The sequence below is a fragment of the Erythranthe guttata genome, chromosome 14 (genome assembly GCF_056151865.1).
Source record: "Erythranthe guttata isolate IM_541 chromosome 14, IM_541, whole genome shotgun sequence".
Taxonomy (NCBI): Eukaryota; Viridiplantae; Streptophyta; class Magnoliopsida; order Lamiales; family Phrymaceae; genus Erythranthe; species Erythranthe guttata.
In genome coordinates this window covers 16,385,583-16,413,317 of record NC_142546.1, presented here as the reverse complement: position 1 = coordinate 16,413,317, position 27,735 = coordinate 16,385,583, and the positions used below count along the sequence as shown (strand labels likewise).

The 27,735-nt window shown below is 34.9% G+C and overlaps 5 protein-coding genes across 9 annotated transcripts; 2 read left to right on the top strand and 3 right to left on the bottom strand.

Moving 5' to 3' along the window:
- The first annotated feature begins 4,115 nt into the window (after nt 1-4,115).
- On the top strand, nt 4,116-8,791 carry LOC105952682 (transcription factor GAMYB). 3 transcript variants are annotated; one of them, XM_012976266.2, is made up of 4 exons: nt 4,116-4,315; nt 5,061-5,448; nt 6,658-7,606; nt 8,109-8,791. In XM_012976266.2, exons 2-4 carry the CDS (start codon nt 5,089-5,091, stop codon nt 8,393-8,395), a joined length of 1,596 nt encoding a protein of 531 aa, XP_012831720.2. In that variant the 5' UTR covers nt 4,116-4,315; nt 5,061-5,088; the 3' UTR covers nt 8,396-8,791. The 3 variants fall into 3 exon arrangements, with proteins under 3 accessions (XP_012831720.2, XP_088668738.1, XP_012831719.2); XM_088812612.1 differs by having other exon boundaries at nt 4,126-4,315; nt 4,985-5,448; XM_012976265.2 differs by having other exon boundaries at nt 4,299-4,430.
- A 289-nt stretch (nt 8,792-9,080) lies between these two features.
- Nucleotides 9,081-12,698, bottom strand: SAC3C (SAC3/GANP/Nin1/mts3/eIF-3 p25 family). Of its 3 annotated transcripts, none has more exons than XM_012975160.2 (9): nt 12,364-12,698; nt 12,166-12,266; nt 11,274-11,495; nt 10,580-10,801; nt 10,373-10,458; nt 10,199-10,295; nt 10,007-10,099; nt 9,760-9,917; nt 9,081-9,616 (listed from the first exon to the last, which is right to left on the bottom strand). In XM_012975160.2, exons 1-9 carry the CDS (start codon nt 12,551-12,553, stop codon nt 9,589-9,591), a joined length of 1,197 nt encoding a protein of 398 aa, XP_012830614.2. In that variant the 5' UTR covers nt 12,554-12,698; the 3' UTR covers nt 9,081-9,588. The 3 variants fall into 3 exon arrangements, with proteins under 3 accessions (XP_012830614.2, XP_088668739.1, XP_088668740.1); XM_088812613.1 differs by having other exon boundaries at nt 9,081-9,413; nt 12,364-12,651; XM_088812614.1 differs by having other exon boundaries at nt 9,081-9,413; nt 11,274-11,487; nt 12,364-12,582.
- A 691-nt stretch (nt 12,699-13,389) lies between these two features.
- On the bottom strand, nt 13,390-15,216 carry LOC105951763 (nascent polypeptide-associated complex subunit alpha-like protein 3). Its single transcript, XM_012975215.2, has 4 exons — nt 15,056-15,216; nt 14,776-14,842; nt 14,024-14,157; nt 13,390-13,924 (listed from the first exon to the last, which is right to left on the bottom strand). Exons 1-4 carry the CDS (start codon nt 15,113-15,115, stop codon nt 13,583-13,585), a joined length of 603 nt encoding a protein of 200 aa, XP_012830669.1. The 5' UTR covers nt 15,116-15,216; the 3' UTR covers nt 13,390-13,582.
- A 4,138-nt stretch (nt 15,217-19,354) lies between these two features.
- Nucleotides 19,355-24,369, top strand: LOC105951764 (uncharacterized). Its single transcript, XM_012975216.2, has 6 exons — nt 19,355-19,901; nt 21,377-21,449; nt 21,531-21,624; nt 22,716-22,823; nt 22,932-22,989; nt 23,572-24,369. The coding sequence occupies exons 1-6, from the start codon at nt 19,869-19,871 to the stop codon at nt 24,043-24,045; spliced, it is 840 nt and encodes a 279-aa protein (XP_012830670.1). The 5' UTR covers nt 19,355-19,868; the 3' UTR covers nt 24,046-24,369.
- Nucleotides 24,370-24,394: 25 nt separating this feature from the next.
- On the bottom strand, nt 24,395-27,300 carry LOC105963605 (cytochrome P450 98A2). Its single transcript, XM_012988026.2, has 3 exons — nt 26,677-27,300; nt 25,332-25,735; nt 24,395-25,176 (listed from the first exon to the last, which is right to left on the bottom strand). Exons 1-3 carry the CDS (start codon nt 27,215-27,217, stop codon nt 24,532-24,534), a joined length of 1,590 nt encoding a protein of 529 aa, XP_012843480.2. The 5' UTR covers nt 27,218-27,300; the 3' UTR covers nt 24,395-24,531.
- Between the last annotated feature and the right edge of the window lie 435 nt (nt 27,301-27,735).

Genomic DNA, 27,735 nt, shown 5'->3' with positions numbered 1-27,735 from the left:
TAAATTTATCAAAAAAATAAAATAAAAAACGTATTAATAAAATAATTTTTAAATTCACTTGGTCTACCTTGATTATATTTGAACTGATTGACCCAATAATCAAAACATTTTTTCATTGGTTCAATTTTTTTTTTTTGGTTAATTTTTTTGAAACTAGTCTCTCGAAATATTATTGTTTTGCAAATTGAACATACATCGACCTGGACAAGCTACGGGGTCACGGCTGAACTGGTGTAACTGGGTTTTTATTTTTTATATTTATAATCAATTATATTTGATTTTTATAATTATTTATATTTATTTTTTATAATAAATAAAATCTACTTTGTTTTATACACATTAATTCGTTATTCATATCCAATTGAAACGTAAATCAAGCTCTTCGTGACTCTTGTGTTATGGCTGAAGTCGAAGTATGTGAAAACACGTTCCAAATTCCGATTTCAAAGTTTTGTATTTTGATTTATTTTTGTCAATTGGACAGTTAAAAGAAATCGTTTTTGCCATCTTATTATTTTGAATTTGTTTGGCAAAAAACTCCGATTTTGGGTACTATTTTGTGCAAAAAGAATTGATGTTTAGTTGGGCTTCATACATATGTGTGTATAATTATGTGCACACCAATGATTAATCATCACCAAACTCATTTTGGCTCGAGCTCGAGCTCATCGAATACTTTCTTTTTTGGCTCGAGCTCAAGGGCGAGCCGAATTTTGACGAGCTCCAGCCTAAGCTCATTCTTTTATAAAAAAATATTTATTTATTTATTACTATTAAAATTATTTATATTATAATAAAAATTAAAATATAAATAATGGACTGTAATTATTATTTTATTTTTATATTATTATTATAATATTTTATATTATTGAAATAAAAAATAATATATAAAAAATGCAAAATAAATAAAAAGAAGGTTCGCGAGCCAGCTTGTGAGTTCACGAACATCTAAAAAAACGATCGAGCTCGAAAAACCCAAGTTCGAGTTTGTGTTTATTTCAAGTCGGCTTGTCGAGCTCAGGAGTCGACTCTGCTCATTTTCAAAAATCTCATCGAAGAAATAAGATAACAATATCATGTAGAGTATCAATATGTGGAATTATTATGTCACAATTTTATGAAACTTCTTAACTTAATACTTATTAGGCATGGAAATATAATTCCTTGATTTTGATAATATGATATTGATTATGCTAGAATTAGATCACCTTAAATATTGAGGTAGAATGAGCTAGATGGTCATGAGATATTTTGATGATCTTGAGATTCATGCGAATAAAATAAACGTAAACTAAGTCGGGATTGATTCGGCGGAAACCCCTCTGACGCTCAAGTCAGGTGTGAAGATAATGGAGATAGTAGAGAGAATATAAACAGTTATATTGCTCGAATAATAGGACGTACCTTAACAAATGAATTAAAATCTTAATTTGTACCTCGTTGATCGGGTTGGAGTTATTTTGTTGGACCGAAACCTTATTTGAAGATGTTTTGATTTTCGTTGTAGTGGTCTTTGAAATTAGGCTCGTGACCCTATAAATAAATAAATCCTAGGCCCGTTGGATCGGCCCAATTAGGCATATCAAATATAAAATTTCAAAAGTTATGTAAATAAGCAAATATAACATACCCTAAATATTTATATATATATTAATTAATTTTGTCACATGTTATAAATCGATTTCCATCATCCTTTCACGTCTCTACGAACATGCTGAAATGGGACTCCCAACCCTTTTTCTTTTTTATCTCTTTTTAAAGTTGTTTTCTATATATGGGCCAAAATAAATGTTTTTGGATATATATAATAAATAAATCAAAACAAATTTATATTAAAAAAAAATAAAATAAAAATTATAATTTTGGAATATTTTTTTTGACACTAGAGAAAATTCATTTAATATTTTGACCCCCATATGACTACGTAGTTCCGATTTAACAAAATATTTCCCTGATAATTTACGTAGTTCCGACTTAACAAGCTTAATCATATTTGAAAAATATTTATGCATTTATCAAATTGATTTTCACATGATATATATATAATACAATTACCATAAAAACAATTTGGGTAAAAACTCTTGACTAATTTCAGCAAGGCCTTTATGTAGAAAATCATAAAATGGCTTATTTGATCACAATATAAAGAGAATCATAATTATATTTTTTAAATAAAATTTCAATCTACTCCCTACGGTTTTGAAGATATCATTAAAAGGTCCCTTTATATAATTATAGATTTATAGGGGAAAAAAATATTGCCGGCCCCTAAATAAAATATTGTCCACTCTTAATATTAAGTCAAGATTATATTAAACTGGTCTCGTTTGGTTGACGAGATAAGATTAGCTAAGATAAGATTAAATAGTCTAATGGAACTTAATTATTTTATTGGAACTTGGGACGTTCAACAAAAAAAAACACACTAGAAGCCATGATTATATAATTTTGACGGGTCGACCCGGCAATTTATTGGGGATACCCAACATCAAATTAAGTCCAACGATTTAGTTAATTTTGGCTTATCGTGGCAACCAAACGAGGCCTTAATAGTTAGGCGTGTATACGAGCCAAACTTGGTTGTTTTGGCGAGCTCGAGCTCTTCGAGTATTTATTTTTGGGTTCGAGCACGACCTCATGCTTGAGCCATTTTGTGTTTTTTGTTTTATTAATATTATTAGAATTTTATTATTATAAATTATAATAAAAAAAAATCGAACTAAAAAAAATGTCATGTAATTTATTTTTTAATTACTTTTATGAATTTATTATTTATTTTATATTAATTATATTTTAAAAAAAGGCTCGCGAGCTCACGAATAACTAAGAATGAACTCGGGTTCGACTTCTCAGAAAGCTCGAGCTCGCGAGCTCACGAACAACTCAAAATGAGCCCGTCTCGACTCGTCAAAAAACTCAAGCTCCAAAAATTCCAATTCCAATTTGAGCTTTAATCAAGTCAGCTAACCGATCTCACAAGCCGGCTCATCTCATTTATACCCCTATTAATAATGCCTATATTTTAAGAAAATAAAATTAGGTATAAAAGTGGTCACGGCTATAAAACATGGGGTACAAATTGTTCAATTTGACCAAAACTCTTACAAATTGTTCAATTTGGCCATACAAGTCACGAGGTACCTTAATTTAATTTGATTCATACTTCATTGAAACAAGTCTTAGTTAAAATAAACTCGTTAGAAGGTGACCTATTTAGTAAAGTAAAAAGAACATTAAATCAAATAATTCAAATTCTCAACTAACAATTTCTCGGTCGAATTTATTATAAATGACTTATATTTAGTGTTTTCTTCATTAAAAAAAGAAAGTCTTAGTCACAATATGTTGACTTACACACATCATAAGATGTTATAGCAAATAAATGAATACAATTTTCGTTATATATATATAATATGGACAAATTACGGTCTCTCCCTAAGGTATGACCAAATTACGAAAAACCCCCTCTTGTTTGGGTAATTACAATCACCCATCCTTTTAAATACTTTTACATTAAATTTATGTAATTCGGTTATTTACCGAACCAAATCGTATATTCACTTCGGTAAACAGTATGAAATGTTGGCGTACGAAAATTTTCGGTTCAATTTTACCGATTTAACATCCCTATACCCCTGCAGTGGTTTTTTCATAAAATAAGTCGAAGGAGTGGCTTAATTACCCAAACAGAAGGGGGGTTCCATATTTGACCATAACTCTGAGGTGGTCGTAATTTTGCCATATATATATATATATATATATATATATATATATATATATATATATATATATATATATATATATATATATATATATATATAATAGCATTGTTATTTTAACTTCACTGTTTTTTTATATCAATATTATATATATAAGATAATAATATATATAATATGGTTTGAAAATGAAACCAAAAAATAGCGGTAAAGTGCAATTTTCTCAAAGATCAAAATAATAATAAAACACGAGTTTCCTAATTTGGGTAAATTGAGAGTCCCAAAAAAGATTGCGAGCTGTACTCTGTTGCCACTTTGGGATATTTTGGTAAAAGCATTTTATTATTACTTTATTATTATTTTATTATTTTATTATTATATAATATTATACACACACACACTTACACGCATACTCTGTGTACGCATATATATACATACACATCTATATATAGCTGGAGCCTCCCCTTCGTCGATTCCGATTTCCCTTTCACGCTTTCTCAGAAATCATTTCCTCCCTTTTTTTCCGTTTCCTTTTTCTCTCTGAGCTCCGTCTTCTTCAATCCATTCCCAAAAAAAAAAAAAAAAAATTCCTGAATCAGGTAATTGTTTAATTTTGTGTTTGATCGAAGACTTTTCGTGATTTTTTTACAGTGGAAGAAATGGAAGCTGAATTGAATGAGTAGAAATTACGAAGCTGGAAGTTGCAATAATTAGGTCAACCCAGCTACATTTATTGCCGTGTGTTGAGTGTTTTTTTTTTAAATTAGGGTGCATTTATTAGCGTCAATAAATGAAGTAGGAATTGTTTCTGTGTTGATTCTATATTTGGTAAATTGTGTTGTTTTTTTTTTTTTGGGGCGAAATTCGCGATGGAATTCAGTTTGAGCTGGAAGGTTAATTATGGGGAATTTGAATTAATCGCGATTAGCAATTTTTTCGTGTTCGTATTTGCAGTTTTAATCTTTCGTTTAATTAATAAGTTCTCGATGTATACTTATGGCAATAATCTGCAGAAAAAAAATGTTTTAAGCTCCGATTCATAATTGGTTGTGGAGTTCAATTTCTAGATATTTTGACTTGCTTTGATTTTTATTTATTTTTCTAATCTGCGTCGTTTTTCGATTTACTTCGTTTTCATGGATGCTGATTTTGATTGATTTTAGCTTCCCATGCTTAAATTCAGTAGGTTTTAATGCCATTAATGAAGCCACTTCTGCATGGGGTATCAAGAATTTGATTGGGGTTTTTTTCTTCCCTTGATTTTTCAGCCTTACAAAGGCTTATTCGATGCGAATTAAGTTGCTAGATTTGTGGAGTTTAAGAAGTTCTTTCTCTCTCTGACAGACAGACAAACACGCAGAGAGTAATAAAAATGGGGCACAGCACTACTACTGAGAGTGATGACGGTGTGCTATCTGCCGATTCTCCTCTGAGCAACGATGGGGAGAATTCCGGCGGAAGTTCAAATGGCAACGCTCTTCTGAAGAAAGGCCCGTGGACAACTGCTGAGGATTCAATTTTAGTTGACTATGTGAAGAGGCACGGAGAAGGCAACTGGAATGCAGTTCAGAAACACTCGGGGCTTTCACGGTGTGGAAAAAGCTGCAGGTTAAGGTGGGCCAACCATTTACGGCCAAATCTTAAGAAAGGCGCGTTTACGTCAGAAGAAGAGCGATTAATAATCGAACTTCATGCCAAGATGGGAAACAAATGGGCTCGAATGGCTGCACATGTAAGTTTCGACAGTCACTTTTCTTTACCAGTTTGTGTTTCTATCTGTGAATTCAATGTGTTTATTTGTAGATCTCTGAAGTATTACCAAGAATGGTTTTATTGGTATTTATGTGAAGATCTTACGGTTACTGTATGGGGGGTTTGGTATGGAGGTTGCCTCAAATAGATGATATCTATGATTATGTTCTGCAGAATTTGATGTCTAAGGAACAAATTTAATATGCAAAGATGTTTCTTCTGTAATTCCACTCAATCCTTTTGAAGAGTCGAGATATACATGTAATGCTATATGGTCCTTTTAGGTTGGAACGAAGTAAAGTAACAGATATAAGCTTTCATTAGCATACACTTTTGAGCTTGCAATTGGTGCATGCGTTAACGTTACTATGTTTTTCCAAGAACTCTTAGCATCATCTTTTACGTGCTGCTCACCTAAAGTAAAATTAGAGAATGCTTTTTCTTTTTTTTCTTCTCTACTTTCTTTTTTGGGGAAAATAAGAAAAGATCTAAAAGCAAATGCGGTGAAGATCATATTGTTCGTTTGCATACTTGTGTTATTGATAATCCTTGTTATTAGCAATAGTCTTTATCCCCAAGAAACTAATATTGCCAGCTCACCACAAGAGATCACGACAAATATGCAAGGGAATATATAGGCAGACATGTGTCCTCACTTCTTGTTTTTTAGCATAACAAATTTTATCCATTTATCTCTATATATATCAACAGTGTACAGAAGGAAAAATGAAAAATAAAAAATGGCAGTGCTTCTCTTCTTTGTTTGGTTTTCATATCCATATCTACTTAGACACCTTTGAGTATGATTACAGATTCAACACTTGTCACCAATGCTAAATGAATATGTTATGTAAATTATTGATGATTTTCTTCAAGTATCTCCGAATAAATTTCCACAACCGACTCATATAAGAACATAATGACATTTGGTTGTTTTATATGATGGAAATAACAATTTCATGAAGCCATAGAAGTCCTGGACATAGATAGTTCAGATTGTCTTGAAAAGGAACAGGAAAAGAAACTCATAGTTACGAGCTCAAAAATGTTCTTATGAATTGTCAAATGCTCTTTCTTTCTTTTGACCTTTTCCTTCCGGTATTGGATGTTAAGACATATTGTTAGAGATTGTTTGGATTTTTCTCCTGCTCAGTCATTTATACCAAAAATGTTTGTAATTTCATTTCAGTTGCCTGGAAGGACGGACAATGAGATAAAGAACTACTGGAACACCCGAATAAAAAGGCGTCAACGTGCTGGTTTACCACTTTACCCTCCTGATTTATGCCTACATGCACTGCCAGAGAATCAACACCACGGTTCACCTGGAATATATGAAGGATGCCACGATATCATGCAAATCAATGGCTACGAGACACCTGATTTCATGTTTGATAATTTCAACATCTCACCATACACATCCGAATTTCCAGGTATTTCTGCCACCGTTTCGACGAGTAACGGATTCGCTCCTCAGTTCTGCACTTTTGGTCCCCAAATTCCGAAATGTGCCCAAGAAACTGATGCACCTATGCCAGACTATGAAGGAGGTGCTCCAATTGAGGCACCTCCATTTCACAAGAACCATATCGAAAGTTACGCGAGCAAAATGTCTCAATCCTTTGGTCTGTATTTCCCATACGAACCCGACCCCACCAAGAAAATGTTTCCTTTTGGTGTTGATAAAGACAGTCATTTTATGTCAAATGGCATTTCCTCTGCTTCTGAGCACTTCACATGTAATCAGAAGTCGGAGCTCCCTTCACTCCAATATCAAGAATCCGGATTCGGTGCTTGGGATTCCACACCCGAATCATTTGATTCTTTAGTCCAGTCTCCGATGTTAGGGCCACCATCTTCACATTGGCCTTCTCCAGGTAGCAGTGGTCTCTTAGAAGATCTACTTTACGAGGCTAAGGCACTGAGCAAGTCAGATAATCAATCTTCTGATTGGGCCACTTCATGCAACATCAGTCATGGAGATGTAAAAGATAGCCACGCCTTGGAAAAGGGTTCCGCTGGGTATAAAGATTATCTTGACCACCCTAGTTCTCCATCGGGTAACTCGATAGGATCGATTTTCAACGGATACTCTTCGGCTGGTACATTCAGAAGTTCATTGGAAGAGAACAAATCTGGTAAGGGTTCATATTCTCTCTCAAATAATAAATCGTGGTGCCTTTTTTCCTAGAAGTAAAGTACTCGGATCTATTACAAGTGGGAATTGGTTAAAAGCCGAAGTATTAGCTATCTCGATGGATAAACATTTTTACTTTCTTGTAATTTTACTTCTTCTCGTGTCTTTTTAGCTCGAAAATTCAAAATAGTAGTCGTCTCTTGTCAAATGCTAGCCATGAAACTGTTAGTTGTAGTTCAAGTTGGCTTATGACCCTTTGATCTTGATGAATAAAGATGTTGAAACTGGAAATATGTTGGTTATGACCCTTTTGATTTGTGCTTTAGATTGATATCTTTGATTCTTGAATGATTTTTTCTTGATTTTCTTATCAGCTAGGCCTTATAGGAAACGAACGAGTTGTTGGAAATTTGATTTTATCATTATGTAATTACGTAATGACCAAACATCTTGTTTTGATTAAAGGAATGACAATATTTTGTTTAATCATGTGTGTTCTGCAGTGCGCCGTGTGAAATCAGAGGTGTTCGACCAGAGTTGGATCATAGATAGCGAAAGCAAAAGAAACCCGAATAACTACTTGGACTATTCTACCCCTGAAGCATCACTGGGTTCATACTGGGTCGAGCAAAATGCTTCCTATTGGAAGCAACAAGGCTGCCCACCGACCGATGCTATCGGAGCTCTAATGGGTGAAGATACGAAGAACACTTCTGCTTCTATTTGGGGCCTTAGTTCTTGCTGCTGGAATAACATGCCAGCTGTCTGCCAAATGTCCGATATTCATTGAATATCAAAAATCGTCGAAAAATGCTTTACTTATTAGTTTTTCTCGACTTGTTGCATTGTTTGTTGCCATTTTTTTTCGCTCTCTCTCGCTGAATTGGTTAAATCGAAAAAGAAAAAAGAAATCGTCTTTGTAATATAGAAATTCCACAGAGGTGCTAATGCAGTCAGTCACCCGGACTTCGAATATATGTAATCCTCTCTTGTGTTGTGATTTTCTTCGGTTTTTTGTCATTTTTGAGGAATGTACTTGTTACCTCCATTGTATTCCTAAGTTTGTAGTTTTCGTGAATTCTGTACGGTTTGTATGTTTTTCTGGGCAACGATTTGACGCTGTAATCGTTACCAATTACCATTTACTCTCTCCGTTTCGTATGAGGATTTCTTTTGTTCTATATTATCCGGCACTCGATTTTTTTTCCGTAGTTTTTCCCTTATTACTACTAGATTTTGTCTAATGTTAATTTCTCACTAGATGAAAATAGAATTAGTTGTAAAGGTGCTTTATTAATTGCTCAAAAACAAAATAGTATGGGTCAAAGAAGATTGATCTATTATTATTGCATTTTCAGTTGACAAAATATCAATATCACAATTGCCCACAAAAAGCTGTTTCAAATTTTGGTATCTAGCACGTCAGTTTCCTAATAGTGGATAATTAATTTTTTAATTACAAAAAAGAAAAAAAGAAAAAAATATATTATTTTCGAAGCTGCCAAGATGAAAAATGATACAAGATTTCCAGTTACAATCAACACAACATCAACAGTATCTAAATTATAATGTCAAAGCCCCTATATAATAAATATACATACAAAACTCAATCCACAAAATAGTTCGAGACACAATTATTCTAGTTCCTTACGAGTCGAGAAAAAAGAAGCTAGCGTAGCCAACTTTTCGAGTATCATCTCTAGCAGACATACCTCCGAGATCTTGGATATGAATCAACGACAAAGGCTTCACCCATTTTTACGACCAACGGGATAAGTTGATGCAGTAAGTTGGATAAGTTATCTTTCCTGTAATCGAAAACAAACAAGGTTCCGCCGTTCACAAAATTACGTAAGAGCTTTAGTCATCTTCCCCAAGCCAAGACCATACTTCTTTGTATGTGACTCATAATTTTCTGTTAGGGATCAGCGGTTTTGTCTAACGTATCCCAATGAAAAGTAAATACAATCATATTTGCAATTATTACAACTCGGGTAGCTCAGCATATAACCTGACCAGCAGAACTGCACTCAATTAACTGCAACAACTTTGATATATATATATATATATATATATATATATATATATATATATATATATATATATATATATAGAGAGAGAGAGAGAGAGAGAGAGAGAGAGAGAGAGAGATACCTATGTACCCGTTCTGAATTCATTGGATAGTACTTGTGGGGCCCACTCGAGAATTTATTTACGACTAATTGCTTGGTGGACATGAGCCCCTTTCCAGTTGCACCATCACTAGATGTTTCAAGAGCACAATCGGTACAAAAATTTTCAACTTCCGATTCCTGAAATAAAAGTAAAGAGAGAGTAAACATGTTATAATTTCTTCAATAAACAAATATATATCAGCAAAAAACGAAGACACAAAATTTACCTCCATCATCAGAATCTTCGATAACTGCACCAGTGGATATGCTTGCATCTTGTATCCTCCGTAACTGATGCAGGACAATGCCAATATCCGCACCTTTTTTAATAGTCAAATTAGGAGCAAGAAAAATAAAACGTGAATTTAGTAGCTCTAAACAACACAAGAAAACTGTACAAACACGAGACAACAAAAGACCTCGAGGATGTAAGGTCCGATAATGCAATACTGCAGAAAGGACGCCTCGTTTTCCGTAGTATGAATGAAACGTTTGTAGTTCCCCATGCGGTAGTATCTGCTAAAAAGCCTCAAAAAAATTAAGAAATATACCCTAAAGAAAGGGGGGAAAAAATTGAATCGACTTATACTTACCTTAATATTCGACGGGCAAAACGCATCTCTCTTGATTTCATGATGGGAGAAGGAATTCGGCGGAGCCACAAAGATAAAGGTTCACCCTGTACATTGCAAAGACGATTTTTATTTTTTAAAGATAGGTGATTTATTAAAAGGCTGCATGTAAAAAAAAAAATCGAACGAAGATTAAATGAGTTGTGGCTAAGAGATTAATTGGAGTACTTGGTTTTTGGAATCGAGATGGAGAAGAAGATAATGCGAATAGAACTCAGCTTCACTCTGGAGGAATGTAGAATGTGAATCCGCTCGATTTGCTTCGTACAAATTAAGTAGAGTTGTCAGAGATTTCATAAGCTGCTCCGCATTGAGGTGATATAAAGACACGGCATTTGGGGTCCCACAAGATCTTTGAAGATGGTGACGCGATACGATGTGGAACTTCACCTGTGCATATATAAGAAACATTAAGCATTCTTATTTCTAAAAATGTTGAAATTCGAAGAGTAACGACTATAAACATAGGCCTCGTTTGGTTCCTAAGATAAGATTAAATAACCTTATGAAATCTCGATTATATTATAATCAATAATATCCCAACTAGTCAAGATCGGAGCCATTTTTTCACGGGCCGGGCCCGAAAAAGTTATTGGAGTAACCAAACATTCAATAAGATTGAATTATTTAATTAATCATGTCTAGTCATATTCTTACCAACCAAACGAGGGCCATAAAATAGTTTTGTTTTCTCGTAGTAAGAACTGATAACAAACATATTTACGATACACGAATTACGATGTGAACGGCTACTACAATTTGAAAAATAAAAATTAAATTAAATGATTGAAATATTAGAGTGTTGATTAAGAGATAATGAGTAACAATTAGCAAATAAAAATAAATTCATTAGTTGTCGTACCATTCTCTCGTACATATGTATCACCCGATCGCCCACAGCATTCTGCATGCTAAGATCTTGCCGAATGGACCTTGTCCTATCGAAGATGAAATCATGAACAACCTCAAAAGGATGATCTTCGGAATGCATCAAGTTGAGAAGATAATTCAGAGTGCTTTCCAAAACCGGTATAGGCCGTAAATCGGAAGCTTGCATTTCTCTTGTGCTTATAGTTCTGCAGAACTAAAATAAATAAAAAATGAAAAAGAAGACGAACAAAACTTTCTTGATATTAAATCAAACAATCGATATTTAACGAGTTTCATCAATTGATTTTTTTATAATAATTTAGTAGATCTAGAGTTGACATAAGTGTAGCTGTTTTTTTAACAGTTGAGATAAAAATCGCAAGTTTCATCGGTTAGATCAAGTAGACCTACAAATAGTATACACACCATCGTTTTTTATAATGTGTCCACAACCATGCTAGACGGCTCGTTTTTCCCACTTTTCCAATTTTCCTTCCTAATTTTTTTTCGTAAGAGGTATCACGCATATATACCCACATTTCGATGTTACGACGAATTTAGTACACGACGAGCAATGTAACTACTAAAGAATTTCATCAAGATTGAAGAAGATCCTAAAGAATGAAAGAATCGAAATATACGGCAATATCCTTCATCCAACATCATTATTACTCTGTTCCCCTAAAGTCGATCGAACGAGATAATTGCCACCACAATCGAGATTTCAAGATACAAACCGAACCATCCTTTTTTCCACAAGACAAACAAACCCCAATTGGCTCAGTTAACATATGCAATCATTTCATTCAGAGCAGCAAATTAGGGAAGGGCAAAAAGGGAAAAGAAATATATACATACATCAAACATGTGTATATATAGTGTACCTTTTTGACAGCAAGAGTGGGTGAAGTTTTAGCAGGATTTCCATGGAGTCTCTCCAACACAGACAAATCACGCAGCCTCTCCCGCCTTATCCTCTCCTCCACTGAGAAAAAAAAAATAATAAAAAAAATAATAATTCAATAATGGCGAAAAAAAGGAAAAAAGAAGAGTGATCTGAAAACTGAGTAAAATTAAATTACCTGGGCACATGAAAGGGCAAGAACCCATTAGGGCGGGAAAATCTTGATGGGCAGAGACGGTGTCGTTTCTGCAATTGGAGATTGGATTTGAAGGTTTGGGGTTGTGGGATTTGGATTGATTGGAGTCGGATGAGAATTTGTCTCTTCGATTTGTGATGGGTTTTTGGGGCTGATGATTTCTGTCCGCCATTGTTGAAGACCTTGAGCTTTGATTAAGTGAGAAAATCCAAGTTTTTGCTTACAGTCCGACTTTGTTCTGTGCTTCCCATAAAAAGTAAAAAAGAAAAAAAATACTCTCTAATAAAAATCATTTTTATTTAATTTAATTAAGTGATAAATAACATTGGATATAAAAATCATATAATAATAAGCGATACCGTGTATAAGGTCAAAAAAAAAAATCTCGCATGATTGGGTAATTACAACCATCCCTAAACTATTAATTTTCTTACATAATCATTTTTATTGTGGTAAATTCAACAGAATCTTCTAGATTCCGTGAATGTTCTCTACTTTGTACTTGTTTTGTGATAAAAGACAGTTTCTGATGTACCACAATCAGATATTTATAAGCTAAGCCTAAAAAACATGTCATGTGAACATCTTGTTTCAAAATGTGAAGCTCGGATGGAGTAAAATGTGTACAAACTGGTATCTGTTCCACATGGTCTAGAAGATTCCACTAAATTTGACACCGCAAGTATGGACATGTAACTAGATTCATAGTTGAGTGATGGTTGTAATTTACCCCAAAAAATTAGTCGTCCACTTATCGTTAACTGTATACAAACCGCATAGGGGTGGCCGTAATTTACCCTAAACACATCTGAAGAAAAACTCTAAATTTATTTGTCTTTAATATTCGATATAACTAAATTTTTACCTCACTTCAATTGTATCTGCCTCCAAAAAAGATACATACATTTAGTAAAATTCGTCCTGCATTTGTCACTATCCATATAAATAATATGATAATTTGATTAATAACACATTTTAGGATTAAAAGTTCCAAGAATCAGCAACAAATAGAGAAAACTTGTGCTCATTTAAAGGTTCATACGAAAATTGCACATACCGCGACAAATACTCAATCTTCGCCACCGTTTTAACCATCTTACAGTATATGAAACATAAACCCTAAACGCCAAGAAAATAAACGAGTAGCAAAATTCAAAAAAGCAATACATCGGATAAAAAAGAAGAAAAAAGCCGAATAAAATCAATTGGTCAACTCCATAATCGCAGAAACAATATCTCCATCAGCAGCTTTGAGAGCCTTGACCGCCTTTGATCTAGTCACCCCAGCCTGAGTCATAACCAACTCGATATCCTTGGGCTCCACACCAGCCTCGTCCACGTCATCATCATCTTCATCTTCTTGAGTGATAACCGAAGGTTCGGGTTTTTGAATCATGCCGCTCAAATCGGGCGCTTTAAATTGCTCTGCAGCCTGTGTTTGCAGCTGTGAGCTCAAGTCTTCGATTTTCGCCTCACCGAAAATTACGTAGGTATCTGATGTTGGGCTCTTGAATACATCGGGTTTCGAGATCACAAACAAAATCTGAGAGAAACAAAAAAAGATCAATTTGAATAATTAGGCAATAAATAAATGTAAACAAAACGGGAAATAATAAAAAACAAACGTGGAAAAGAAACGGACATTCTTGCTTTTCTTGACAGTGACACGGCTAACTCCAAGAATGGCTTTCATTCCAAGCTTTAGCATTGCCTTGCGACTCTTCTTTTCGCTTCTGCTCTGCTTTGACCTACCACTTGCATCTCCGTCTTGAAGTCCTGTGACAAAAAAAAAATAATGATGAAAAAAAAATATAATCATTTGTTTTGGTGTATGTATGTATATACCTAATTGAACAACTCAGGACGTTACCAAGTTCTTACATAGTAATGATTTTCTGTATATGATCCAACATTCGGTAAAAGGAAAGTAATACGATAACCATGATTGTCATCTGTGACCATAGTTAATATCATATAAATCCAGCCGACTCTAGCAATATTAACAAATTGACGGAATACCCATTGCATACAACAAATAGTCGACATTGATATCCTATACAGCAAATCAAAGAACAAAATTCTGCACGCAAGACGAGTTGGTAAGAAACAGCAAAAATGCATTCCATTCATTCGTCTGATTAGCCGACACTTACAAATCCTACTCGGTTGTGACCAAACATGTCATATGCAGTAAAAAAATAAACAGCACGAATCAAAACGAATTAGACCTAAAGAGCACAAGAAACTACAACGAAAACATCACACAAAATATAAATTCACGAACGCGAAATCCACAACAGAATGCACCAAGATATACACAGTAGATTCAAATCAGTAATTAATAAATTTCTTCATCACAATTAATAAGTTGAAACATTAAAACCCAAAACAAACCTTCATCGTCATCCTCGTCATCGTCCTCGTCATCATCGTCTTCATCTTCCACAAGCGGTTCGTCAGCCTATCAAATTTAATCAACAATAATTGCTAAAACAACAACAAAGCGCACTGTTCGTGCAAAACAAAGTTTCATTTCGAGGCGTATAAATTACGAATTTCATGAATAAAAATTAAACTTTCAACTGTAACAAACACGAAATCGAAAAGCATAAAAGGCAAATACTCTAGATCCGAAAACAAATTCAACGAAGTAACAGAGTGAAAGATAAATTACATTGATTTTTTGCTGCTCGAGAAGGGAAGCGAGGAGTTCTTCTTGGGTTTGGGCAGTCATGGCTGTGTGTTAGAGAGAGAAAGTGTGTGTATGTGCAGTAGAGAGAGTGAGAAGAAACCCTAAAAACTTGACTACTGTGTGGAAGTGAGAAGTGAAATGGAATTATATTATATTAGTGGCTTGACTCGGATTTGAACCGACCCGTATTTGGATCCGTATGCAGTCCGAGGAGTTGGATTTGACCCGTTTAAGGAATTATTATTACTAATTATTTTTTTTAAATTTGGGTAAATTGCAACCACCCTGATGTATGGTCAAATTACGAAAACCCCCCTCTTATTTGGGTAATTACAACCACCCACAACTGTAAATCTCCTTAAACGTCCACTTGTGCGGTTTCAAATTTAGTGGAATCTTCTAGGCTGTTAAGTGTATATTTTTACACTTAATTGCACCTTTTATTTGGAGCTTTTGGTGTGTTTTAACAATAATTGGTGCTTAAAATGGTTATTATTTGTATTTTAGGTACAAATCGAAGAATTGGCAACTTATGGGGTAAAAACTGCAAATTAGGAGAAAAAGTGTGCCAAAAGTAAAAAAATCAAAACTCTGAAGAATTAAAGACCGGACGGCCGTCCGGATTTCAGAGCTATTTCTCGCATGGGCGTCCGGGTTCACGAAGTGGCGCAGTGAAGGAAGTTTAATTACACAAGGAAACCGCCCTCTTATATTTTTGCACCCTATTTAAAGGCCAAAAAGCACACAATTAGGAATCTTTGAACACACGCAATCTAGGAACGAGAGAACGGAGCAACGAAGACGAAGACTTGACGAATCTTCATCATAGTTCTCCCTTTTTACTTTTATTCAACAACTTTTATGATTTTTCGTATTTTTATTATGCTTCCCGTTGAGAACATGAGTAGCTAAGTTTTTAAATCTAGGATTTTGTTGGAACCCTATGTGGTAATTCGAACCTATTTTTCTACTATTATGCAAGTTTAAATTCTTCGATTATTTCTTCTATTTTGATCTTATTTAGCGCATGAACGTAGCTAATTTATGTTGCTATGGTTATTGTTAGAATTGAATCGACAGATCGTTTTAATAATTAGAACAGGGATAGAAGAACCTTCGAGTAGTTTTCACCGGATGAGTGTGTTAATTGCATGTATTATCGTAGACATACAGATAATACCTTAGGTAGCCGTTTTCGAGACTTGTTATTTAATGCTTTATTCAAATTAGGTTTGCATAGATATATAGTGAATCATTTATGAATAATAGACTCATAATACACGCGACAGCGGGTTATGAGTAATTCCGTGTCTTGGGTTAATAATCGGGAATCGTAACTTGCATGATAGAGGTTAATTGGGTGATGAATTATCGCATAGGGGAAGATAAAATCCTAAATCCGTTTTTATATTGATATTCTCTTTTGTTTATTTGCTTTTATAATTAGTTTAATTTATTTAGTTGATTAAATTTGACAACCTTGCGTAGGCTGGAATAAAATCATAATTGTTAGAATTTGGTACTTAGGATTAGATAATTTGAGTATTCTCTGTGGGATCGACATCCGACTCTCACGAGTCCACTTTTACTACTTGTTTGCGATACGTGCACTTGCGTGTTAGGTATTTAGCCCCAACAGAGGCATACTCCATATATGGTGGACATCCAAGGGGGAGTGTTATGAATTCTTAAGTGTGGATGACCACCATTACTACTATCATCAAGCACCAATGCCCATAACTTCTTGTAACTTATGACCTTTCATGGTCTTACTTGTACTATATATAGTGCTCCATTGTATTGAGTTGGACACACAAGAACACAAGAAGATATACTTGTTTCTCTCTATATTACTATGTTAATTCATCTTTGCTTTGTTCTTCTTTATTAGTTTCTTAACAATATTAAATGATTTAACCACCATTCTTTTTATATGATTAGTGTTTTTTAGGTAAACAAATGCACAGATAAATGATGACCGAAACATACAAGCATCGGAGCAAAACAAACACTCGACTATGAAATTAAGTTATTTTTTCAACCTTGTGTATCCTTTTCAATTGTAACTCTTCCACCCAATTTTCAAACGATATGATTTAAATTGAATTGTAAAGCTAATTCGAAAAACTACAACATTTACATTTCGATACTTTGAAATTTGTACTGAACATACTAAAAACCTGGTTTTAATTTGGATAATTTGCGAATTCAACGAGCACCAATATGAACCTCGAACTAACAATCGTTGTTGTATTGTTTCGCTTCACTTGCTCTTTGATGTAGTGCACTTAGTTGTCACCGCGATCCTACTACTTTTGGACCGAAAATATGATTATAATCTTAGTCATCTATTTTTAGCATATGAAATAACCCTCGAAACATGAGACTATAAAAGAAGCATTTTTTTTTCATCCATATTAGATAATTAAAGTCTTTCAAAGCCCTAAGAGATGAAAGAAAAATCAAGAAGCCATAGATAGATCTGACAAGAAAGAAGAAAATGAACACTTGAAAAATAGGGGTGAAAGTTGCAACGAAAATTTCAATTTATGCCGGTTTTGATTAAAAAACTTTCGATATTAGAACATTTTTTTTCATTATGATTACCAAAATTCCCATTTTTGATATTTTCCGAATTTTTTTGATTGGTATTGGAATTATATACAAAATACTCGGAATTTCTGATTTCTGATCTGATTTAATTTCCGAAATTAATTCCAAAATTACGATTTTTCTAGTAAGTTTTGTAATTAGGAAAAAAATTAAGGGGTAATATGCTAGAGGTCCATAGTTGGAAACATAATTAGATATGGAATACAACCTTAATATTTTTTTTATGAACTAAATCCTTTTTAGAAAAATAAATATGAGTCACATCCTCAATTTTTCTTTTATCCCTAATTTATCCTTAACCTAAATCCATAAATTCTAAAGTCACGCTTCTCTCAGATTTATTTTTCTTTTTTCTTTTCTCTGTCTCTCAATCTCACTCTCTCTCAATCTTGCTCTCTCTCTGTCTCTCGCTGTCTATTCTCTCTCTCTCTCTCTCTCTCTCTCTCTCTCTCTCTCTCTCTCTCTCTCTCTCTCTCTCTCTCTCTATCTCTCTATTTTTCGATATCACTATCTCTCTCTGTCTCTTTCGTTCTCCATCACCCAATCCACTATTGAGGAGGGCGGTGGTTATGGCGGTGGTTATGATTGTAGAGACGACGGCAATAAACGGATGGTTGTAGAGGCAAGGAGACGGCGGCTATGGAGGTGTAAGGTCAGATCTATGGTAGAAGGCGCGGCGACGGTGTTGGGCATGGATGATGGCGTGATGGCGGCGCTCGGTAATGGTGGTGGTGGTGGATGGTGGTGGTGGAGGACCGGATCTAGGATTTGGTGGGGAAAATAAAAAAAAAATCGATTTGGATGTCTATGGGTATCTATGGATCTGGCGACTAAGGTTTGTAGGAGGAGTTAGAGTTTCAAGATGTCTCAGGGTTTCAAGATGTCTATGGGTGACTATAGATTACTACAGTTTCCTATGGGTTTCTGTAGATGTCTATGACCGAAAAATTAAAAAAAATCATAATTTTCAATTTATGTAGAAAAGAAGGGGAAAAAATAGTTTTTTTATATAATGATAAAATACGAAAAACAAAACGTATTTCAGGTAACAATTAACAAAAAATGCTAGATGCAAACTTAAAAATGTTAGGGTGCATTTGGATGGAGAGATTTGGGGGAGGGATTTCAAATCCATAATAACAAATCCCTCGAACTTGTTTGGATTGAGGGATTTGGAAATGGATTTCAAATCCCCACCCCTCCTTTTTAGTTGATTTTGGAGCAATAGTGATGGATTTCAAATGACTCCAAAATTGGAGTCATTTCAAATCCATTCCCCAAATCAAATCTCTCCTCAAATACCTCCATCCAAATGGACCCTTAAATAATACGATAGTTCCTCATAGTATATTTACTATTTGGTGTGATTTCGAATTTGTGAGTGGAGGGGCATTTTTGGAATGAATTTAATAAAGGATGTGAAACAAATTTTAATTACACTTGTCATTTAGTTCTAATAAGGTTTATCACCAAGAACTTATATCTTAAGACCCCAAAAGTTAAAAGGTTAATTCTGATCCGTTCCATCCGATTTCTACACCTAATCCGATTTTATAAAAGATAATAAAAATTGTCCACCTAAATAATTTAGTTAACTGAATGATGAACATTTGATTTAAAAAAAAAATAGTCAAATGTGTTAACCTCAACGAGTGGTATTGCCTTTACGTGCCAAGGTGCTCTCGTCTATTTCATTTTTATTTTATTTTGATTAACCAACTCCATCGTTGACAAAAAATTAATCAATCCATTTCAGTAGTACCTCGTGCTTTATAACTTGTACATCCTCTTTGTCAAAAGCCCTCACACAGCAACCACCATTTTCTAGGTTTTTTCTCTCTCCTCTCTCACTGTGTGTGTGTGTGTGTGTGTGTCATTTTATTATTTTACCGAATAAAAATTTGTACGGATTCCCCAAGATAGATAGAACACACTCTACACTGTATCTGATTTTCGGATTCGAATCGAAGAATCCTGTTTTTTTTTTTCTCCTGCTCCCTTCCTTCAATCATTAGATCAATCTTTGTTTTTTTTATTGAACTCGTCTTCGCTATGGTGTTTTCTGATCCCTAATTGTTGAATTAGCTTTTTAGGTCAGCAATTTCTGTTTTTTTTTTTACCCAAATAGTTCATCCCTAATCTTCAGTTGAATTTGTTATGCCGGAATAAATCTGAGTGCGCCATGAGGAAGAAGCTCGATACTCGTTTCCCCGCTGTAAGTTTTTTTCGACTTTTACATTTGGTTCGAATTTTGCTTGAATTTAGAAACTGGAATTCAATAGTTGTAATTTGTGTGTAATTGGAATTCAGTCGATCTCGTGTTTTTTTTTTTTAAATTTTAATTTTTAAGTGAATTTGCACTATAGTTATTTTATTTGTTTTTTTCTTTGGCTTCTGCATTGGGGTTTTAATTGTACTAATTTATTTTTAATTGTACTAATTTTGCATCAGTGTTTTCAACATGCATGTGTTTATTCACTGTTTTTTAACTTCCAATTTTATTTTATTTTTGAAAAAATAAAACCAGGGTGGCTCCTGTTCATTTTCCCCAAATACCTTCTCCTACAACTTTTCCCCAAAATAAATCCAGAGATTGTTCGGTGTATCCCCCGTTTTTTTCCTGGAAAAATGTTCATCAACAATCCTTGATTGGTTTTTAGGGTTCCTTAGTTGTTATTTGTGTTTATATGATTACGAAATATTCCTTCTGTTGCCGCAGTCATTGCATTTTAAATATATTCAAGTTGTTCTTTTGTCATGACTACAATTGATTCGTGGCTTTTCTAGGCTTTGTCTGCCATGCAGTTTTAGTCCCAATCCTGTCCAATTCAGTTCCTTCAAATAATCTATATAAATTTGTTAACTAACATGATGGATCAAGTCTCTCTGAAAGTTTATAGTTATTTCTCTCTTAATTATTCATTTCATATTATTTGGAGCTGGTTGACAGTTGTGTAACCCTCTTCACTTCAAGTTAAGTTTCTAGTTCCTCTGAAGCACAATGCTTCACGGGCCACTTGGATTTTTCGGGAAGATGTTTTACAACTTATATTTATCCATTTCCCCTTGCCCATGACTATGGACCTTTGGATGCTATCTTGATTTCCGCTCTTTTTGTTTCTTCTCTATTGTACTAATCTATGTCGGCTTTTATGCACTTCAACCTTTTCGCGTTCAATCAGCCAATTCTCGACTCTAAACAATTTTTTGCTACTATCTTGTCTGTTGGCTTTGGAAGTGAGAACCTAGGTGGCTAGGAGGTTGTTATATTAATATTTGAGTTAGCTCGGATTTTTAGTCATCTGAAAACTTGCGTAAAACCAGAAGACAAAAATAAGACAAAGTCCGCAGAATATTTATTTTGGTTCTTGGTTCTATGCATGTGCCCATATTATGCCAATGACAAAATAAAGTAACCCATCTAATCTAGCAATGACTTTTACTGTACTAATCTAGTTGACACAAATAAAATATGTTCTTCATTGAATTATGCTTGGTAAATGTTATTCCGACCTTGTCTATTTTGACTTAGATATTTTTTTTGATTTACTGTCTGTAACAATGCATATAATGTTTTTCTGGAAAGAAAGAGAAAATTAATGTATGAGAACTGTAGCATCTCCTTATATTTTGTCCTAACAACAGTAAATTCAGTGAGCCATTCATATAATTGGAACTTGTGTTTGTCAGGCTCGTATAAAAAAGATCATGCAAGCAGATGAGGATGTTGGGAAGATTGCAATGGCAGTTCCTGTTTTAGTCTGTATGTATTAGTTTGTTGTTGGATTATCAACTTTCACTGTGTCATTGAATCTTGAATTGGTTGCTCTTCTGTTTGATTCAGCTAAAGCTTTGGAGTTATTTCTGCAAGATCTTTGTGATCACACATATGGCATAACTGTGCAGAGAGGGGCAAAGACTGTTAATTCGTTGCATTTGTGAGTGGAGTCGCATCTTAACTTTCTTATATATTAAATAACCTATTCAATTAATTCTTTGATTGTTAACCATATATTATCACAGCCATGTGTGATATAGTCCAATAGTTTAGGAGCTGTAGAAGAACTTAGCTGTATATTGTGTGACCCGATCCTGTTTCTAATGATTTATTCTGTTCTTTAGAATGAGTTTCCATTAGATCTGATCTTCTATATAACTTGCCGTACGTGCATGCAGTTGTCTTTCTATGGACCATTTCTTCTTCTATATTTGATCAATTTCTGTTGAATTCAATATCTAGTCATGTGAGGTTTTTGCAGAATGCATGGTTTTTCATCCACAAACTTTACTCCACTTGCCACACTACTAACCAGCCTACAAGCACCACATGGTTACCAACTTGACATGTCATTTGGAATGTAAATCTTTACATGTAGGTTTTTGTGAATCTACGTTTTTGAAGGCTTGTATTTAAAATATGATACAGTTAGCTAATCTGAAACTAGTAGCTAGACCCTCCCTCTAAATGCCACAACTGCAAAGTAACGAGTCAAAAGGCTTATCTGGTTTTCTTTTGCCCTCTTCAAATAATATCTTGTTTTATGCTGTTGATGTTTTCAATAGGGCATCCTCTCATAGTTCAAATCAAATGCTCCTTTAAAAAAAATATTGTCAAAGATCAGTTGTCCCAGCGTACTTGTCATACAGCTCTTCGCTTTAAGTTTTTTGAAGTTTTATATCAAGAATATAGCTAAACTAAAAAATAATGCATTTAAAATTCCCTATTGTCTGCAAAAAGTTTAAGACATGTGTCGGATGTGCTATACGGGTCCTTATATTTGCATGCAGAAGTTATATTCTTAGTATCCGAGTCTCAACTTAGTCCTAGCTGGTCCTACTTATGAGTGCACAAAAAGAATCGGCTGAGGTTTTATTCAGCTGCATTAATTTGTGACTATATATAGATTTATGAACTTTGTTGAAGGAAATAGTTTTTCCAGAAAGATGATGTATTTCATTTTAAAAAATCTGTTATCAGCTGCACCGTCTGAGGTTTTTTTTTCTTCTCTCTCTCTCTCTCTCTCTACAGAAAACACTGTGTACACAGCTATAATGTCTTTGACTTCTTAAAGGAAGTTGTCAGCAAAGTTCCCGACTATGGTAATTCTGATGCTGCAGCTGATACATCGAAAAGAAGGTGTCAATACTTTAATTTTGATCATCATCATTCTTTCTGTTGCATGTGATGGGCCGCTCCCCATTTAGTTAATCAATATTAAGATTAAATTGTTGACTTCATTGCCAGGAAAGTTGTTGCCAATGAACCAAATGACAGTGACGAAGAGTCCAAAAAGAACGTTATGGTATGATTTCCTTCCTTGAATATTTTTGCTAATTCTGGAGTCATAAAATCTGTATCGAATCAAGACATTGTCCAAAACCGATTGCCCTACGATAAGAGTAGATGGTTTGATTCATATTCTCATTCCGATGACTGACCCGATACATCTGTTTCAGAGTACCACAGCTTTTGACACGATTAAGGTCTAATTTTATGGCAAAACAGAAATCTGTTGCTTCAATCTGAAGAATAATCTAATGGCTATGCCTTTTTACTGAAATTCAGTTCTTGTGATATGCTGATATATATGTCTATGTGTGTGTGTGTGTGTTTATATATATATATATATATATATATATATATATATATATATATATATATATATATATATATGTCTGTGTGTGTGTGTGCATCTGGCTTAGAGAAACCCCTAATGGATAGATAATTATTGATTATAGTGAAAGATCATATATTTTGCTTGATTGGTGTTCTTAGTTGAAGAAGCTTTTTTAGTGACCAAAAGATTAACCTGAATCGTTAGATGTAACTCATCATGCTATATATCATGTTTGGATAAGCATGTTCATATTTGTAACTTGTGCAGCAAGAACCGAGCAACGCAAGTAGCACAGGTAGGGGAAGAGGGAGGGGTAGAGGAAGAGGGCGTGGTCGGGCCAGCAAAGCCACAGAGAGAGAGCCCCCTCGAAACGAAACGGAATCCACTTCTCAGCAAACCACTAAACAGATCTCAAGCCCAAATAGGCCAATGGAAACCAACTCCGAACTTTTGAACGAATCAAAAGAGAATGTCAAAGCCAACGATGTGGCTGGTCAAGAAACTCGAAACTTTGACCTGAACGCTGGAGTAGATGAAGGAACCGACAAAGCAACGGCATCCACTCCTGCTGCTGCTGCTGCTGCAGCTGCTGATGTGGCAGCGGCCTCTGGACCGTCGGATGCGAAAGCCGAAGATTTCGGACTTTCCGAAATCGATCGGATGGCTGTTGACCCTGTTCATCTCACGCAGCTTAGTTCGAGATTGGATGAAGAAGACGAAGATTACGACGAAGAGGAGTAGGGTTTAGTTAGAGAAGGAATGACGACTTTGTGTAAGTGGTTAATCACTTAATTCGACACTTTGGGATTATTAGGTAACATATCTATTGCTAGGAAATTTGCGTTTATTTTGCGTTTTATTTAGTTTTTCGTCTTCTTCCGTGTGTTATTTTCGTTGTTAAGAGTTATGATTACTGATCTTATAGCTTGTGGTAACTCTCTGAGTGTATTTGGGCTATCTAATTGGCAGTATTGTTTCAGCTGTATATTACTTATTTGTAGTCACTTGTGAACTGCTTCTAGCATTTGACCCATTGTATATTATCTTCTTACTATTATTATTTAATGTTTCTCTTTTTATTCATAATATATAATTAATCTCAATTTTTTTTTATTAAGAAACAAACACATATTACATACTTACAATGCAAGAAAACACACTTTGTAGTTCATATATATAAGTACAAACTGTCTGAAACAGTCGAATTATTTCGAATCGAACAATTTATTACAAGTCGGCAGCCGCACGCTTGTATAGAAACTCGGGCAATCGAGGAGTAGCTACAGCTTCCAATGGAGTCCTCATGTAAGTCACCAAACCGGGAGTTTCTTCCATATCGATCTCCTCTCCAGACACACCCTTAGGTGGGGCCCACTCGAAGTGGTGCAGAAGATGACCAAGCATAGACGTCACCAAATTTACGCCCAGCTGCGAACCGGGGCACACTCTTCTCCCGGCACCAAACGGGAGCAGTCGAAAATCGTGGCCCTTCATATCAACGTCCTCCTCAACGAACCTCTCGGGCCTAAATTCTGTAGCGTTCTCCCACACCTGTGGGTCCCGCCCTATGGCCCACACGTTGACATGGACGACGGACCCCGCGGGGATATCGTAGCCGCCGATTTTGACGTTTTCGTTCGGTTGGTGTGGGAGCATGAGAGGAGTCGGTGGGTGCAATCTTAGTGACTCTTTGACTATGCTTTGTAGATATGGGAGGTTTGACAAGTCGGGTTCGTTCATTATGCGTTGGGTTCCGATTACACGGTCGAGCTCCTCGCGGGCCTTACGCTGCACCCTCGGGTTCTTGATTAGTTCGGCCATCGCCCACTCGACGGATATTGCAATCGTGTCTATTCCTGCAACGAGCATGTCCTAGTAACGGAGATTTTGTTACATACACAATGAGTGACGAAATTAATTATATATTTGTGACCAATTATATTTTGTAAAAAAATATCGTCTATTATTTGTTGCGACAAATACGACTGCTTTTGCAAGCCTCGGTCGATTTTATCGTATACACTCACCCAAAGAAGGCCGATGATGGTGTCCTCACTGAGGTCATATTGGTCTTTTAACGTGACCAAAGCATCAAAGAAGTGTTGTTTGGGGGCCCCACCACTTTTCCGGCGCGCGAGCGTGTGCTCTTCCATTATTTCACGCGTGAATCGGTCTCTTCGAGCTTCCAGTTCGACAAACTTTTTCTCGTCTATCGGGAACATCCAACGGAGCCACGGAATGTGCTCGGCGACAATCATGAAGGAAGAATCGAAATCGAATTCTTTTTCGAATATCTCGTTCAACTCGTGGCCTTGCTTGTCGGTTATACCTTCGGAATTCACAAATCTTTTACCAAATGAAAGTCTTGTTATGTTGTTGAATGCCACTGCGTATATATATTTCTTCAATACCAAACTCTTCCCTGAGTTTACTGCAAATTAAAATTAATTAATTTTTTTGTAAAATTTAATTAATATATGAATTATCAAAATATAAATAATTAAATACAGTTTGCACCGTTACAAGTATCACACATAATAAATCCAATAATAAAACTTTGACTTTGACATGCAGTTTTTTCTTCTTATATAATTAATTCCCTTCCAATAATTACATATATAAAGATAAATATGTAGTAAATATTTTTTTCAAAAAATCTTTTAAAATTTCAATTTTATTATAAAATAAAAAAATTCTAATTTCATGGAAATGTTTTTGACTTTTTCTTTCAATAGTTTTTTATTTTACCTTCATTATAATAATTAATAACAATCAATCTGGAATCATGACTGCAGTAAATTATAGATTTTTACAAGTGAAGTTTATTGACCATAATTTTTTAGAAAATATATATTATGGCTTCAACGAGCATAACACATAATTTAAATATTCAAATGTTTACACCAACAACAAAATTAAAATTCAGATTAATTTTTTCTTCGTAAAATTATAATTGTGAAACGATAAAGTTAAAGTTTTATTATCAAATTTTGGTGATGTTTGCAAAAGACTTATTTAAAAACAAAAGTTAGTGATTGGTGTTAAGTTGGAATTAAGTACTTATTTCTCCAAGTTGGAGGTATTTGCAAATTAGCTGGAAAATCAACTGAACTAGGAAAAGCAGGTGCATGGATGCTTTTAAAATTATAGCTTAAAATAGCTTATTTTAAGAGAAGCAAAAATAAAAGTTTATTTTGCAAACACCTAAAATTTCAAAACAGATTATGTGCAAAAAACAGCTCATAATCTATTTCTAAAAGCATTTGCAAACACCACCTTATTAATACAGATTTTAATCGAGACTGAAAGAGTACAACTATGTACCGAAATTCGAAAAACTGAAACCCGAAAACCGAAGCACAACTTACAAACCTGGATCAATACAATATCGGTAAATAGATTCCACCATAGCCGTAACTTCATCTTCCCTAACGGGCCTCAAAGCTTCGAGCCGCTTCGGCGAGAAAAGCTCCACCGTACAAAACTTCCTCACCTTCACATAGTGGGGCCCGTAGTCGGCCCATATCAGATCCTGGCCGTCTCTGCTGAACTTCGCCGTTGACCTGCTCCGGTGGCGGCCGGCGAGCTGCTGATCCTTCTCTTTCAGGACCTGTTTGGCCAACTCCGAGTTCGAAACGACGACGTTTAGCGTCGACCCGAACCACACGGACATGATCGGGCCGTACGACCCGGCCCACTCCGCGAAGCACCGGAACTGAACCGGTTTCACGTGGCAGAGGTTTCCGACTACCGGCCATGGACGCGGCCCCGGCGGAAGGCGGAAGCGGAGGCGGCGGTAGAGGCTGTGGAGGAGGAAGATGAACGGAAAGAGGAGGAGGAGGAAAGAGAGATCGGCCATGGCGGAATTAGATGTTACATGCTCTATGCATGTTATTACACTCTCTCTCCACATATATATATATATATATATATATATATATATATATAGATATAGATAGATACAAAATATGGGGCAAATATCAATATTAATCCTCCAACTATACATTTTGTCTTACTTGAGTCCCTATTTTCTTAAATGTATGATAATAGTCCCCCATATATCAAAATTATCTCAAAATGATCCTTGATAAGTTAAATTTGACATCCTTCTTTAATATTATGCTAACTACTAGCTACTTTAAAATTTTTGTAGTCCCGTATTTTATGTCTTCTACCATTTTAACTCTTTTTTTTTTAATTGAATGTATTGTTATATTATATATAAAAAAAACTTATAATTAATTTTATGTAGCAAAGATTGATCGAGAGCGATAATTGACTGAAATCAGTTGATCCTGAAGTGATTGAGAATCAATTGGCCAGCTGATTTGTACGAGTTTAAAAAAGCGAGGGAGGGATTTGTAAAGGCGATCGACTTGGTAAACCCTAATTAGAAAAGCTAGCTGCATTTTTCACTAATTTAAATTAGCG